General features: G+C 39.9%; 2 protein-coding genes across 4 annotated transcripts in view; one reads left to right on the top strand and one right to left on the bottom strand.

The window, feature by feature from the left end:
- Window positions 1-10,430, top strand: part of FAM13B (family with sequence similarity 13 member B) — a 55,619-nt gene extending 45,189 nt beyond the window's left edge. The window contains 11 exon segments of the mRNA XM_033140176.1: window positions 1,297-1,429; window positions 1,798-1,879; window positions 2,046-2,275; window positions 2,995-3,078; window positions 4,357-4,452; window positions 5,215-5,350; window positions 5,553-5,611; window positions 5,613-5,692; window positions 6,196-6,222; window positions 6,224-6,295; window positions 7,772-10,430. Coding sequence (XP_032996067.1) covers window positions 1,297-1,429; window positions 1,798-1,879; window positions 2,046-2,275; window positions 2,995-3,078; window positions 4,357-4,452; window positions 5,215-5,350; window positions 5,553-5,611; window positions 5,613-5,692; window positions 6,196-6,222; window positions 6,224-6,295; window positions 7,772-7,889 — 1,117 coding nt within the window. The 3' untranslated portion in view covers window positions 7,890-10,430.
- PKD2L2 (polycystin 2 like 2, transient receptor potential cation channel) overlaps window positions 7,739-16,757 on the bottom strand; it is a 30,683-nt gene continuing 21,664 nt past the window's right edge. The window contains exons 12-16 of one of the 3 annotated variants that reach the window (XM_033140165.1): window positions 15,438-15,492; window positions 15,028-15,107; window positions 12,946-13,066; window positions 8,651-8,661; window positions 7,739-8,619 (exon numbers count right to left, since the gene is read on the bottom strand). In XM_033140165.1, the coding sequence (XP_032996056.1) occupies window positions 12,964-13,066; window positions 15,028-15,107; window positions 15,438-15,492 (238 nt within the window). In that variant the 3' untranslated portion in view covers window positions 7,739-8,619; window positions 8,651-8,661; window positions 12,946-12,963. Of the gene's footprint in view, window positions 8,620-8,650; window positions 8,662-12,232; window positions 12,373-12,945; window positions 13,067-15,027; window positions 15,108-15,437; window positions 15,493-16,757 lie in introns of those variants that run through there. The other 2 variants (XM_033140166.1, XM_033140167.1) reach the window with 2 other exon arrangements.

Genomic DNA, 16,757 nt, shown 5'->3' with positions numbered 1-16,757 from the left:
CAAAACACACATTCTAGGGAGAAAAACCTCAGTTTCCAGGTTACCCAATTTTGTATATTTATATGCATATCTTCATGGTTCTGAGATGAGTGATACTTATTTTCATCAGTGTTTGTTGATTTTCTTCCTTTTTTGCTCTCCAGTCTCTTCCTGTTTTTATGAGCTCCCAATGTTTTCACTTTTCAAGTGCACTATTTGAATTTGAGACTGTAAAGGGAGATTAACTTTTTCCAACAGGATATTGATCAGAATATTATTCAGAGAGTAAAATAGTCTAAAAGAAGGCAAAATAGGAAGAGTGAATTGTTGACAACACTGAGGTGAAATTTGTGCTACTTGAGGGGTTCCAACCCCTCCTGAGTCAATTTGGGAGGGTGTGTGGAGAAGGGGGGAAAGCCCCATTGCTCTAGTGGAAGTCCTTGTGCAGGTTTCTGCTGCGGGATGCATTAGTTGAATCCAGCCTTTAGTGTTTGCTTTTAGCTAGCATAAGCTCCAAATCTTAGAGTCTTTTTGTCGTCTGGCTGTAGAGAGAACATCTAATACACCCTTTAAAATGGGGTAGCTGTTGCAGGTCACATCACTACAAGGAGGGAAGAAATAGAATACTTTAAGAAAAAGGCATGGAAAAGCTATGAAACTTTGTCAGAAATATCCTGCCAGTTTGATTTCCAGTTCTTCATATGATGCTTTGAAACCAAGAATCCTAAAATCATGCATAGAATTCAGCACTTGTAGGAGTTGTTGGCGCTGAATCTGAATTGTTAGCTTTTATTCAACTGAGCTAAGTAACAATGCTATTGTGAATATAATAGTTGAAATGAGGTTTTAAGACCATGTTCCATTAATCCCTGCATTATAAACAATCTGATAATGGTGTCAGAGAGAATACATCATTTTCTGTTACTGCTTTTACCAGATACCTTTTAAGTTGTGGTGTGAAAGAGCTGTACTTTTCCCATAGAGGAGGGTTTGCAACGGTTTAATAGTTTTTTAGATGTTATGGTTTACAGCTTTTGGAAGATATCAATCATCTTGTGGCAAGAGGAAGGGGTGGCCCTTATGAGTGACTCAAGCACTTGACTGACAGCTTTTTCACCTGCCATGTTCTCATCTGAGCAAAATGCAGCTTTAGTGAGGATTAGTGACAATGTTGTGTGAGAGAAGTTAACAGGTGAGACTATTTTTGTTCTGGCTTTTGTGATGGAAATATAAATGTACACCTGCTTGCTGTTTTTCAGTGTTGTGTATTTTACAATATGTGTATTTGGTATCTAAAACCTTGCTCTTTAAATCCAGAACTCGAAGAGCATCATTTAATAGTTCTAAGGATGACAGAAGGGAAGACAAGACTCCTTATCAGCTAGTCAAAAAGTTGCAGAAAAAAATAAGGCAGTTTGAGGAGCAGTTTGAAAAAGACAAAAATTTCAAGGTAAGCTGCTTTTACACATTGGTAGCTAGCTAGCATTCCCAAACTTTAAAGTTGTGTTTTTCACATGGCTCTATGTATTCCTGTATAGTAGTCAGTGAAAAGGTCTCAATTGTATCCCAAAAAATCTATTGGGGGTTGGGCAGGACTAGATGTCTTGATCCAGCATGGTAATTCTTAGGTTCTTAATTCTCTGACCAAAGAAGTTGCATGCTGGGGTGTATGAAAAACACAAGCCCAGATTTTGCTGCTATTACTTACTTTGTCCAGCAAGGGGCATGGAGAACTCTCCCAATGAAGAAGTCAACCCTGTTAAATTCAATGTGTGTTTGATTTCCGAGCATCCTAATGCTATACATATCTCTTTTCAGCCGTCGTATTCTGATATTGCAGCAAATCCAAAGGTTTTAAAGTGGATGACAGAGCTTACCAAATTGAAAAAGCAAATAAAAGGTAATAATTTTGTGTTTTATCTTCTTGGACTTTCGCACCTTTCATTGGACCTTACTGGAGAGAATGAATGAATAAGTTTCTTGTTTCTGTGTTGACTCAAGTAATTGAACAGTAATAATTGCAAAGTGAATTTGACTTTGGGTTTGGTATTCTTTCTTCAATACAGATGCAAAGCACAAAAGCTCAGATGGAGAATTCATACCTCAGACACGACCACGAAGTAACACTCTTCCAAAAAGCTTTGGCTCATCTTTGGATCATGAAGATGAAGAAAATGAAGATGATCACCGGGTTGCACAGAAAGAAAGGAAGCCTACCAAGGAGGCCACAGTTGAACTAATTTTTAAAAGGCTGAAGGAAAAACGAATTGAAAGCTGCCTTCCAGAAGATATAAAGGTATATATGCTTATTTTGTATTTGATTTGTTGCACTTGAAGAGATAAGAAAAGAACAGCTCAGCTTATTTTACAGCACTTATAAATTTCCTAAGGCAGTTGACTTGCAATTTATGCACATTTAAGTTGTGCGATCGTAGCTTAACATGCTTCTCCAATAAAGGGGGGGTGGGGGCGGGAATGCCGGCAATCTCACCCACCATAGCATTCACTCTAGGAGAATATTTGGAGGTGCATGGAGAGGCTGTAGTGGCCTTTTGGAGAGATTACGGAGGTTGTCAGAGTCTTCAGTGGCCTTAGGAGAGTTTTTTAAAGGGTTGTTTTGACTATTAATGATTTTGGCTTTGCACACCAAACCCAAGGCCACGTAACCCCCACACAAGATGAGAGTCAACCATATAACATGCAACACTGGATTACAGTAATCATTCACTGTATTTTAATTTTATAAGCAAACACTTTCACAAACTATTGCAAAGTCTCAAATGCACATAGGGAGTAAGAGTTGTCATTTGGTATTAGGGTACAGTTTCCTAACAGTAGGGGAAGCCTCATGCAGCAGGTGCAGTTACCTTGAGTTTTGAACTCTTTGGAACTTTTGGGCTGTATATGTATAAAATATATTCAGTATAGCTGTCTTATCTTTTATAATTTTAGCTTCAGAAGGAAGCTTACACTAGGAGCAGATTTAGGGTAAGACACTTGTCTCTCTTGTTACAGAAAATGACAAAGGATGATCTGGTAGAAGAAAAAACGTCTCTCCAAAAAAGTCTCTTGTACTATGAAAGTCAGCATGGACGACCGGTAATATTCATTATTTCATTCCCTGCAATTATTTAATTCACAGTTAATGTTGATATGAAATATCACTGAACACCTGCCTCAAGTAATTTTCATATTTTATGATTGCCAATTTTTCTTAAAATAGCATATCGGTTGAATGTGTGCAATGTAGATGCTCAAAGAATGAGCTGCCAAAATAAAGATCAAAGGGCAGCTCTCTTAAACACTGTTAACACTGAGAGAGGAAAGAAATAGATCTGAGCTGATGTTCTATTGTATTTTTGTTTTCAGTTCACTGCTTTGGTATTTTTTCTGCTGTGTATAAATAAATAACAGATAAATAACCCTTCTTCTGGCGCTTGTAGGGAGGTAGTCAGGCCTCTGTTGTTGTTTAGTCATTCAGTTGTGTCCGACCTATCGTGACCCCCATGGACCAGAGCACGCCAGGCATGCCTGTCTTCACTGCTCCCGCAGTTTGGTCAGACTCATGTTGGTTAGCCTCAAGACACCGTCCAACCATCTCGTCTTCTGTCGTCCCTTCTCCTTGTGCCCTCAATCTTTCCCAGCATCAGGGTCTTTTCCAGGGAGTTGCAAAGTACACACTTTCTACAGAATTCGCATTGAGTAGCAAGATGCAAAATTATCAGTATTGGAAAGCTTTATTTTTCTGTGATTACTTATTGTCCACACATAAATTGTGAATTTGCAGTTTTGGTATTCCTCTGCTTAGCATCGTGTATGAACCACAGACCCTGATTTAAACAATAGTCAGTTAAACAAGCCAGCTCTATAACCAACCCATGGATCAAAGTTGGCTTGTTTAGCAACTCATAATTAGCCACATTTGCTCAAAATGATAAGCTAGACTTCCTGGCTTATTGTGGTTTGTGTGAATGAGCAATGTGCTTATGGACTTCACAGCTCCAAATTTAAAATCACAGATTTAAAAACTGACTAGGCCAGGGAGTGGACTGAACTTGTTTTATGTGTGAACACAGTTATTGTTTTAAAACAGGATCATATCTAATGACAAGCCAAGATAGTTTAAAGTGAAACAAAAGTTGGCAGAAGCCCTACTCCCACCGTGTGGGAAGAGGAAAGTGCCGCCAAGCCAGGTACTTTGCTCAGGCTGCTAGAAACATGTCCACATAGTGCTAAATCATGGCTTAGCATTGCATATCAACTGGGCCACTTCAGGACAACTACTGAGCAAGGAGACTCTGACATCATGTGATCTCTAGTGGGAAGATACCCTGTTTTGTTTTCAGTGTTAGATAACCCATTTCTCCTTTCACTCAGGTCTCCAAAGAAGAAAGGCATGTTGTTAAACCTCTCTATTGACAGATACAGGCTTGTGAAACAATGTTACTCGAGGCAAGCATTACTCCCATCCTTGTAAGTAGTTAATCAGTGTTTCTATACATTTCCAACTGATTGGTGTGTACTTGCCTCACAATGAGTGTTCATCTTGCTAGATGTCTCCCTTCTGGACTAGCCCTTATGCTCAAAACAGGTGTTCCCAAGCTAGTTAGTGAAACACTAGATTGTGAATTTTTAAAAATCCTTAATCCTGTTTCATATGGTCCCCTAGTTTTGGATTTGCAAAATATTAATGCCTTTAATTTTTTTTAGAGCTTTCATTTTTAAATGTTTTGAATATGTATTCAGTTTATTTCTTAAAGTGTTTTTTATAACTTTGGTGGTTACTACCCTGGGCTCCTTTGGAAGGGTGGGATAACAATAACAAATAATCTAGTAATGAAACTAGTTCCAACTCTCAGCAGTTCTTAAGATGTTATTTAGTTTCTCAGCTGTAGGAAATGTTAAATGTGTTCTATTTGTCTACATTCATCAATATTTGTTATAATGGACCTTTGTCTGAAGTGACTACCATTTTTTAACATGGTGATCTTTCTCTAGACATTCTGTAAAGCTTCCTGTGCAGTAGTTGAGAATTGGGCATTGGTTTGCATGTAAGATTTACTGTTCTCACTTATGATGGGAACCAATGCCTGAAGATAAATGTTGACTAGGGTTGAGTGTGTTTTGCCAACATAGCGCAAAATATAAAATGATGCTGTACTCAACCCAAATGTAAGTTGAACAAAAGAATAGATTTCTTGTATATTGCGTAACATATTGTGATGTATATTTTAGGGCTCACCATCAACCAAAAGACGAGGTCAGATGTTACAACCTATCATTGAAGGAGAAACAGCCCACTTCTTGAAGAAAGCAAGGTATTTATCTATCCAAAGACAACAGAGGTCCCATAAGGGCCTATAGTGTACTCGTTGAGTTTAACTGCTGCATTTCACATTAATACACACATCTCCACACCTCAAATTGTAACAAAAATGTAAGCTTGAATGTGTGTGCAGAATGAATGTGTCTTTTACTGGGTTTATAGCCAGGTAGTTGAAATACTTAATGCATGTTTGAACAATTTTATTATTGTTCAGGAAGAGGAGGAAGATGGTGATGTGTCATCAGAGTTCACTGCCTCTTAAAAACTAACACCCAAACGCAGTCTATTACTACTAGTCCAGTTGAAAAACTCAGAATCTGATGTTGAAGAAAGTCAAGAGAAATTGACTCGAGAGCTTCGTCTGTCGAGTACACGTGCAGCTTCCATGTACGTAAATGCGACCACCACACAACAAATGTAGCTTTGTAATCAAACAGCTGATTGATTTTTAAAAAAACACTTGTGGATCATGGTGGGGTGTGAGGTGGAACAGTTGAAGGATTTTCATTTGCAACGTCCTCCTGTACAGGTCAGACAAATCATTTTACTTAGTTAGCTGTTTTCCTCTAAGTCAGAGGATCCCATGGGCCAGATGGGCCCAGCTCTGATCCCAGTTTGACCTGAGAGGCTGTTCTCCCCAAAAACCACATCAGGTGTGGGGCAAGCAGAGGTGCAGCTGCATCAGCTGTGTGGACCGAGTTCCCCATGGGAAGCATCATCACACAGCCAATCCATTCCCTTATGGTGACTTGATTGCATAGCTGACGACTGCAGAAAGCAGCTATGTTATACTCAGTGCTGCAAGGGGCACTGATATTATTGCTTTGTTGATGGGTGGAATATCCATGATGGTTTTGATTACCCTATGCATTTTTAAAATAATTTTATAGGCCTGAATTATTGGAGCAACTTTGGAAGCCAGAGCGGAAAAAAGAAATTGCGCAAAACTCTACGGGAATTTGAAGAAGGGTTTTATCAGCAGAATGGAAGGTTAGTTGAATATACAATGATTGTAGGCCCAGAGGTTACTCATAATGAAGATGAGACAAATATGCAATTGTGTTTGTTGATGAAGGCATTAGTTATGCTAGTAATGTAACAGTGTTGAAAAATGACAACGTAACTGACTCAGTTCACATGACCCTTACTAAGCCAGGATACACTTGCTTTATGCAGTTGCATGCAGCCCCTTGCCTTCTCTCTTTGTACAAGTGGGAAAACAAGGAATCCACAGTTAACTATAGCTTTACACTAGGTGTAAACTGGGTGGGAACTCAGGTTTAAGACAAACCAGGATTCATAAACCAAGTTTAAACCATAGATTTATACCCTGGGTTGTTTGGAAGCCATAGCTTCTAAGTTTGGAAACACATAGCTTCTATGTTTACTTGCAACAGGAAACATGGTTAACAGGGGTTTTTGCAAATGTGGGTTAACACATTTGGATTTTGCAAATGTGGCCTCTAATGTTCATATATTTTAGTAGGATCATCAGCCACACCATTTGGTTTCAATGAATATTTGTATAGATATAGCCAATTAAAATAAATGATAAAATTTAGTACATGTTTCCCATTGGATTCTAGCCATTTTTACCCCAATTCAACAAGAAATAGGTTCTGTGAAAGAAGCTGGAGGGGGGCTCCAAATTCATTACACATGAATGCTTGCCAATCAAATAAGTCATTACATTCCATAAAGATACTGAGAAATGTAGCATAATAGAACTTCGATATTACTGTCAACTGCATCTCTCAACTTTGCTATGACGACAATGCAGCCTTGTTAAACGTTATGTAACTGGATTCAACTAAATAGCTATGCTAGTAGGAGGCAGCACAATAGATTTTTCTCCCTTCTCCCCCCCCCCCCCGAAGCCAGTTCTGGGGAGATTGAAAGAAGCCACAGAACAGCGTGCAAACAGAGGAGATAGTTTGATTAGGCAAGCAGAAAGTTTGTGCTTACAATGCAATTTCATTAGCACTAGTTTGAATTCCACCCTGTGACATTTTTGCACTGATTTGGGTGGAATGTGAATGGGCTTGCTATTCTTACTCATTTAAATGGGTTTTAAACCTTTTTTAACAAGTTGTTAACTTTTTATAGACAATTTGTAAAACCTTATGAGAACATCAGATAAAATGAACTGTGCACTGTTATGAGTGGAGTGCTGCAGATGTGTTTCCTTTTCTTGTTACTTCTTTAAATAGTTACCACATGCTATTATTTTACCTTTGATATATCTCTGATTATTTCCATGAATTGATGTTCGTACCTATTTCAGAAAATACAAGCTTTTGCCTAAAAATGTTTAGAATGAAGCACAGGGTCAAGGATGACAGATGCACCACCTCCAGTTCACCAGTATAACATGAAACACCTCTAGCCTGCATGCATCCCCAATCTATTTCAAACCAACAAAATTGATCAGAATTGTTAAATGTTGCATTGGCTTTATTTTTCCAGAAATGTTCAGAAAGAAGATCGTGCTCCCATGCTTGATGAGTACAGAGAGTACAAGAAAGTTAAAGCCAAACTGCGGCTTCTTGAAGTCCTTATCAGCAAACAAGATTCTTCAAAATAAATTAAGTTTCTTCATAATAGTGAAAGGTTGTTTTCTTATGATGTCCATAGTACTGTTAGGTGTTCACTTTTGTCTTGCGCTGTTGAAAGAATGCAGTTTTTGTACATTTTATGGTGCCACATTTGAAAGGCAAGTAGGTCCTATCTAGAAAGCTAACAAAAAACTCAAAAAAATTGACTGCTCTGTCCAACTTTAGAAAACATTTTCCTTGTTTCTTTTAATTAAAAATGCATCTTCCTCCCAAAAGACTGTAGAACTAGAACCATTCAGAAACTCTGGACCTTCTAACTTCGTTTCATCTGCATTTGTTAGTGTTGTACTGAACTCCCTCTGTTGCCTTTTTATGCTGGGGAACAATGGCAGCAAATTTAAGAACACAACTGTGTTTTTCAACACCAAACTGAACTGAAATGCCTTTCAGAGGACCGCTGCAGAATAACTTTGTTTGATTTCAAATGACATTTTTCATATGATAGAATGGTTTATGGTCTGTAGATATTGCAACTTAAAGCTCCTTGGTCTTCAGTTTCAGATTACAATGGACAAACCAGAAAGTGACCTTGCTTGTTGTATTTTTAAAACTTGGAAAAACCTGAACATTTATATCACATATTGCCTACAAGACTTGCATTACTGTTAATTTATCAATTTATCAGCTGATGGTGATTTAGTGTGTGATCTCAAGTGGGTATTGCATCTTACCTTTGTATGGGAGAGTGTCTGTGCTCAGATGTGTACAGCTCCAGGTTTGCGCTACTTAACTCTGTTGTATCTGAAATAAGCATATCCACCCTTTACCTTTTTACCAAGGGCTAAAATAAAATCATTAGTGTGATGGATTCAAGGTAGATACACAGTTTGAGAAAAGTCTCTCTGCTATGTCACTGTTGTAAAAATGGAAGGAAAAGTGATTTGTCTGTGACATTAAGCAGATATCATATGGTTATTGCATGATGAAGCTTCAGAATTGAAACATTTTTGTGATGTTTATTTTGCCTAGTATAGATGACAGTAGCCTTTAATGGTTCTTCTCAATCCCCTCCCTGCCCCACTTAAATCTGCATAGTCTGAAAGGCTCTATACAGTCTGCACATAGTAAGATTATAAAAGGTCAGAGACTCCGTTTTACCACCTGTCTTTATGGCATGTGTGCAGACACTGTACCTCAGGCTCTTAAAAATGGTTTGATGAATTGAGTGCCACTGTGTGCACACTGAACGGGAAGGAACAGGGCAATGTCATGGGATTCCTTTGCATGTGGGTGCTGCATCTGTGGCACAACTGGACTGAGCCCTAAATGTTGAAATTGGCACATTTTTTAATCTTTTGTACTGTGGCCATGTTTTTGTATGTGCCTATTTGCTGCATGTGTTATGAACATCTAATGTCAACACAGATATTGATTCTCATTGCTTTTTGAAAGACCAAAAAAATGAATGTCTGTGAAATAAGTGGCTAGCATGTAATTCATCAGGTCAGTGTGTTAACATGGAATAGATAGAAAGTAGATTTTCAATACTCCATACTTGCCTGTTTGCTACGTCTCTCTATTTTTACTGTGATTATAGGCATGTAATTTTGGAACCCAAGAGCACTGAAATGAGATTATATTCAAATGCTTTGCCTTTTTATACAACTAGAAGGTTTTTTTAGTAGTGAATTACAGGTTTGGAAATTAATCTGGAGATCATCTGTGGCTTTTATTCAGCTCCATTGTGCAATGTACACTTCACTTTGTTTTCTATCAATCTGCAGACACAGGTGCACCCAAACATTGAAACTTATGTGTACTGTACAGTGTTGTACATGAATGTTTTATATACCACATGCAAAATGTCAATATGCACTATTTAAATGTTTTAAATAATATATTCCTCCTTTATAATGCTTAAATCTATATGATTCCAATATTTTTATAAAGTGAGTGATCAGACTGGTTCTACTTCAGAATTAACAGCTGCTTTTGTGTGTTATGCAGTGTTTGGCTGTTTGTTCAGTATCGTAGCTAGCATGGCATCAGTTATGCTGAGAGTGTGTGTTGTGCCATCTTATTGAGCAATAAATGGTAGTGTTAGGCATTTGTGATATAACATAGTTTTACTTTGGTATAAGTAAAAACTATATGTGGATATATAGATATATAAATATATATATAAATAAACCAGATATAAATGATTGCTATGTCTGGCATTTCATTGTATAGATTTTTATAATAAAAGGATCTTTTATTGTCATACTCCATTGTGTGTTTGTGGTGTGTATGTGTGTGTGCGTGGAACATGTGTTGTTTCTCCTAATTGACTCTGGGGCGTTTAAACAAGGTTTTAACAATTGTTTGTTTTAATCCTGTGTGCTGTTGCCTAAAATTCTACTGTTTGGCTTTAACACGTAGTCCTGGCTTAGAGTCTCAGAACTGGTGGTAGTTGAAGTTTCACCAGAAACAAGCATGTACTTGTGTTTTTTATCTTGTTACATTGTAAGCTGCTTTAAAGGCCTTCAGGTTGAAAGGTGACCCATAAATAAATAAATATATTCATTGTGCACACTCTTCTAATTTTTACAGTGCTGCAGATTGGAAGCAGTTTATTATACTGTATTATACTTCTAGAATGTTCAGCAAGGTGGTTATTGTGTTCTACAGACCTGATTTTTTCCACATCTGAATTTGTTAACCTAATTTCTTTGTGGGTGTACAGAGTGTTACAAGGTCCACCCTTTTTTTTGGCTAGCTATGCAGTTTTTCTTCTCTGTCTCAGGGGTATGGGGGTACTCCTGCCAGTAGGTCCTTCCTTCCCACCTGATTTTTTGGTCTGGTTTTTCCCATTAACCTCCATATTAGACTGTTGCTTAACAAGTTATTATTATCATGCACCTTTTGCTATATGTTCTAATACTTGACAGAGATGCATTGGGCCTCAAAAGGAAGAGAGGAGTGATGTGTTCTGTTGGTGTAGTTTTGTGTTTCTGAGCTGCAAGGCAGGCAACACATCCTTCTTGGAGCCCTCTGTTGATCCACAAAGAAATGCTGCTTGCCGTAAAAACAACTGATCCATCTAAAATGATGGTGCAGTTGCAAGAGCTTTGGGAAATGTAAGATTTAAAAAAAATCCCTCAAGAACTAAAAACAAGATGCTGATTGGGTGTAGAATTCAGCAGTACCTGTTAAAGGGAGGGTCTCAGCCATGTATACTAGCCTTCCAGGGTTTCCTTTATTGTTAACCATGGTTTTCAGCTGCTCACACTTTTAAAAATGGGACCTGGCTGTTGCCAGAAGAAAGTCCTTTACCATGAACAAATGCACGTTTCTGATGCAATATGGCCTTGATGCTAATGCACTAAAAAAACCCTCTACTTTTCCCCTCCACAGCTCTGAGCATCCTCATCTACTGGAGCAGAATTAATTGCTTGTAAATTTCCTTAATTCATACAAGTCACAGGAAATAAGTGGTCTTGACACAGACTTTTTTTAGTGCAAAGTGCACTGTTTCATACTTAACACCTCCCTGCTACCGTTACAAGTACCTGAGAGCATCCTCTTAGCACTACCAGCAATGGCACAGAGAAGGGTATTCTCAGTGACTGTATTACAGCTGTGTGCCTTCTTTCCCTGGGGATAAAATTTCAAGCCTGAATGTTATCTGGAGGCATTATTTTTCAGGTGACATTTGGTTACTGAGGTAAATAGGATACAGTATTCTAAATGATGAAAATGGTCTTACATTATTTATCCACTTTTAAATTACTTGAGCTTTCAGAAGAATGTAGCAAATGCAAAACAAAATAAATATCACCATTATTTTTAGCAACTGACTTCTCCAGTCTTACCCTGGTCCAGAAAACACAAGCTGGGAGTGTAAATCAGATCACTTCACCACTGGGGACACATTCCATTACTTTCAGTGGGAAGCAGACACAAACCTGGAGCCGCACTGACGTGGGGGTGATGAACTGTGCATTGAATGTGTCCTGTTGAAAGTAACATTTTTATTTGAAGGTACATTCAGATGTGTATCTATGGCAGGCTTAACCTTTTTTTGTGCTGAAGGCCAGCCACCATGGTCAACCCTCTGGGGGGGGGGGGACATATAAACATGGGTGTGGTGGGAACAGCAATTCTAAATACTGCCTTCCAAAAGACTTTCCCATTAGCAATTCTACACTTTTAAAAATTGTTTAATTCTTACATTCAGAAATAAAAGGACAAATTTGGGGAGTTGGATCTTGGGGATTCTAAGGTATGTCCATGGTTTCTGATACGTATGTGGCAAATGGCTGAATTGCCTTTTCTGGATTGGGATATATTATTTTTTTCAAACTGGCTTCGGAATATAGAATAAAATAGATACAAAACTAAACAACTTTATTTAGTTTCCTATAACACTTGACAGCCTTAATGTGTTGTCTACATTTTTCTTTAGTATCCATGAAGGGATGCCTGCTCCCAGCCGTTCCAAAATGAGATTTATTCTTTGCCCCTCCAATGCTGTAAAGAATGAAGAGAAAACACTTGCCTTATCTTTTAAAACATTTCTATTCTTATGTGTTTTCCCACAGCTGCAACATGATTGGGGGCACTGTACTTAAACCCGGCAAACAGCCACATGTTAAAACACTAGGTGGGGTTCAGTGCATGTTCATGGCTATGTAACATGCCTACCATTCTCACTTCCTGTTGACAAAAGAAGTTATGCCAAAAGCAGCTCTTCTGTCTTACATTTAGTAGTAGGAGGCAAGCAATCATAGCTCCTGGACAACCCCATCTTTAGACTGGTTGGAACTTTCCTTTTTTTAACTTTATGAAGTAGCTTTTTCTCAGAATCGATGTGGTGTTCAGCCAAGCAACTGGCACGCCACTTGAATGGAGGGGGTAATACATAAGCTGGGGAAGGATTCCTTTCAACATCTACATTCTAGAGTCCAGAGCGTTTTCCCAGTGCTGCAGCTGTATAAATACTGAGACAAGTTGGGCAACCTTGTTCCTGAAAGGCATAGGAAGTTGCATCTAAGGTTTCAGTCAGACTGGGTCCCAGTTGTAAAATTTGCTCTATTCTCTTACCTTTCCCTACTGTAGCTTTCATGGTGACACTGTGGTTTTAGGAGCAGCATTCATAAGCATGTCAAGCTTATAGGTCACTTCTTTCAGTTGTTTCTCCATTTCTGCTGTATATCTGGAAAGTCTAGAACAAGGAAAAAATCAAAACCCAACAAAATGTACAAACCGAAAATGCATCTGTGGGGCTTTATACGGTTACCAGATTTTTTTCAATGAATCTGGGAACACTTTTTTTTTTAACTGAGTAGCAACAGGGAGTCAGTAGTGGGGATGGTGAGGCAAAAGATCCTGGGCCCAAGCACACGTGCATATTGTATAAAGGTGCAAAGCCCTGTGAAACATAAATGTGCAGAGTTTTTTAAAAAATGGGGCAACGGTGCACCACATGTCCATGACTCCCGAGCCTTCCCCGATCTCATGCCCCCTTCTCCCTTTGTGTTGACAGATCATTGGGGGGGGGCCCTTGGGATTTGTGGGCAGGCGGCCATTGCCCAGGAGGGGCGCAAGGCACACAGTTTCTCTGCCAGGCAAGGTGCAAAGCCCTTCTTTCGCACCCTGTGAAACATAAATGCGCAGAGCTTTTTAAAAAACTGGGCACCGGCAGGCCACAACTCCCGAGCCTCCAATGATCAGTCAAAACAAAGGGGGCAGGAGATATGTACCACTGAATGTCCCCGGTTCCCCTTCAGCAGTGGCAGCAGCAGTCAGCAGCCTGGAGCCAGCCTGGTAGCACAGTTTGCTCTGGCTGGCTTCAGGAACTGCCCACTGCCGTGGCGCCTGCCATTTTTCCTCTCCAGAAGTCCCCATATGATGTGTTGTGCACAAGACACACCATATGGGGACTTCCGGAGAGGAAAAATGGCGGGCGCCACAGCAGCGAGCAGCTCCTGAAGCCAGCCAGAGCCAACTACGCTACCAGGCTGGCTCCGGGCTGCTGAGGCTGCCGCTGCCACGTTTCCCGGGGACAGATTTGCAAATCCAGGGACTATCCCCAGGAACCAGGGATGTCTGGTAACCCTACTTTTAGAATCATTTTTAGCCTGCCAGGCCTCCCCATTTGGCTCAACTAGCCATTTTTGGGAAGCCACACCCACTTGCCCTATACCTGAGATCCTACATGATGTTAGGTGGCAGCTGAGGCTTCAAAATAACAATGGGGAGCTTAATGTGGGCTCTTGGTTTGTTCCTTTGCTGGAGCAAGGTGCTCTCCAGTCCACCCATGAGCTGATGGGCAGTAGGAGTGTGCCTTGAGGGGGAATAGGTTTCTGTTCAATGGAAGCCACTTCTTCCCAGTGCTACTCTTTGATGCCGTCCCTGCAGCCCATTTCCACTTCCCAAATCAGAGGTTGAAAGGAGTAACATGGGGTGGCCTGGAAAGGGCTGTTGGATGCACTTGTTCCTTCCTAGGAACAGTATGTGCAGCTAAAGAAAGCAGCTTCTTTTGGAAGTAGCTACTGTACCTTTGGGAAAGATCAACTTCCCATGGACCTCTGAAAGGAGAAGCACTGTTTGAAGCAGCTGCGCCTCTTTTCCTTTAAATGGGGTGGTGGTGGCTATGTCAAACAGTGCTTTTGAGAAGTGTTGAGGCAGGCCTGCTTTGGGTAGGGATCAGCTGCATTATAGAGTTCCAACTTGGTAGTGCAGACGATCCCATCAGGAGCATGCTTTTTAAAACAAAGAAATAAAAAGTTGCTTGGGGTGGAAAACTGTCCAAATGAGGATCACACACTCTCTTCATACATTAGTTTTCAACTGGTGTATCATGACCCCATTACTGGATTACTATCTGATGTAGGAACATCAGAAGTTTCTGCTGGGTAAGGCCAATGGCCTATCCAGCTCAGCATCCTGTTCTCACAGTGGCCAAGCAGTTGCCTGTGGGAAACCCACAAGCAGGATACGAGCACAAGAGCACTCTCCCCTCCTGTGGTTTCCAGCAACTGAACTCAGCTGGGTCACAAGAGCAGCATTTCCTGCGGGGGGGTGGGGCACTTAACAAGTGGGTCTCCAATACGTTTGGCCTGAACATGAATCCCAGTCTGAAAGGGTTGAAGACAACAGTGACTATGACACTAAGCAGCATACCTTTGAAATTCAGTGTACGAAACTGCATTCTGAAGTCCTGCGGATGAGCCAGCGTAAGATTTCCGTTTCCTGGAAAAATCCTGTAGAGAAACAATATTGTTTACACAAAGAAAAACAGCCATCATTAAGTCACTTACCCGTGTACATGTGCTGCATTGCTCACATGCTCAAGTCACCATTATACGAAGTGCAGAAGTATAAAATAAAAGAAGAAAGGATTAGGCATTTTCTGTCCTTAAAACAAGTTCCTATTACTGATCCATGCAAACACACACTACTTGAAGAAAAGAATGTGTGCAGGGTCGGATGAATGCTAGATTCTACCAGAGCACAGCCAAAAAGAGAGGGAAAGTGTCCGTAGTCTTGTGAGCACAATTCAGCATCAAGTTTTTAGAACAGAAGAATCTTACCTTATCCATACTACCAACTCCGGGGAGGCTCTTATTCACATCTGTTCTGGAGCTTCTAATTGTCATGCAATAAAACACAGTACACAATTACAGTCCATATAATGGCCACTTCCTGATACAGCAAGGGTGGGGAACCACTTTTGTCCAGTAGGCTGGAGCAAGCAGTGGCCAATCATCCAATTATCTTATGATGTTGGGTGATCGGATCCCTGTAAAAGGCAGCAGGGCTCGCATACAGCATTAAATCCAAGTCCCACAGGAAAGGAGCAATTAGGAATACACAGCTTAGTGTGCTCTCCCGACAGTCCCTTGGCATTCATGGCTTTATCAGCCCCACACCTCACGTCATATGACTTCAGGGGAGTAAGAGGTGGGCAACACCAGCTCAAAACAGCCTTTGTGGGCCAGAAGTTCCTCGCTGCTGTGAAACGGCTTTGAGTGAAATCGATGTAAGCAAACTACAAAATGGAACCTCATGTGAAATGTAGATATTATTTTGTGTGAAAAGAGTTAAGTCCCCACTTCTTCCTAAAAAGCCTGAATGCAGCTAATCAGTCAATTAATGCCAAAGGATGACTGAACAAAGCTCCATAAATTTGAGGTGCTAAAAAGTTACGCCCACTGCTCACCCACATCTCTTTCCACATCACAATTATATCTAGTCAAATAAGATGTATGACATGATTATTATTGCTGTTCAGCATTTCACTGCCCCTTGCATACAGCAGCCAAGGAAGTGGTGGAAAGAAAACACTACTTTCAATAATACATATCTTATTCAACCAAGAGATAAGAACAGACATAGAATGGCAATGGCTATACATTTCAGGAAACATCTAGATTGATTGACATTAAATTTACATGTGACAGTACTGAGAGCAGATTCCCTGCCCCCTTATTTCAAAACTTTAACATGCAGTCTAGCAGAACTGTAATCAGTTTTGCCATTTGACTGCAACAGAACATGGATTCTACTATACGCTGCAACAGCAACAGAATTCTCTTGTGAGCCTTCTTTCTATCTAAATAGTATATGGGATATATACTGTATTTACTCGAATGTAATGCACACCTTTTTTGGCCAAATTTTGGTCGTGAAAATTAGGGTACGCATTAGATTTGATAGCACATTAGATTCGATTGCAAGCTTGAAAAACAGCTGACATAGCAAATACTTTTTTGGTTTCAAGGTTTTGGAAACTGAGGTGCGCATTGGATTCAATGGCGCATTAGATTCGTGGAAATACAGTATATCCCCCTCGAAGGTGTTTATGCCATTTGTTATTCTGCTTTTGGTTGCTTTTTGTTTTAGAGGCTGTT

The sequence above is a fragment of the Lacerta agilis genome, chromosome 2, assembly GCF_009819535.1.
Source record: "Lacerta agilis isolate rLacAgi1 chromosome 2, rLacAgi1.pri, whole genome shotgun sequence".
NCBI classification, from domain to species: Eukaryota; Metazoa; Chordata; class Lepidosauria; order Squamata; family Lacertidae; genus Lacerta; species Lacerta agilis.
Note: the sequence above shows the minus strand (reverse complement) of the source record. Positions and strands in the feature narration are given on the sequence as shown.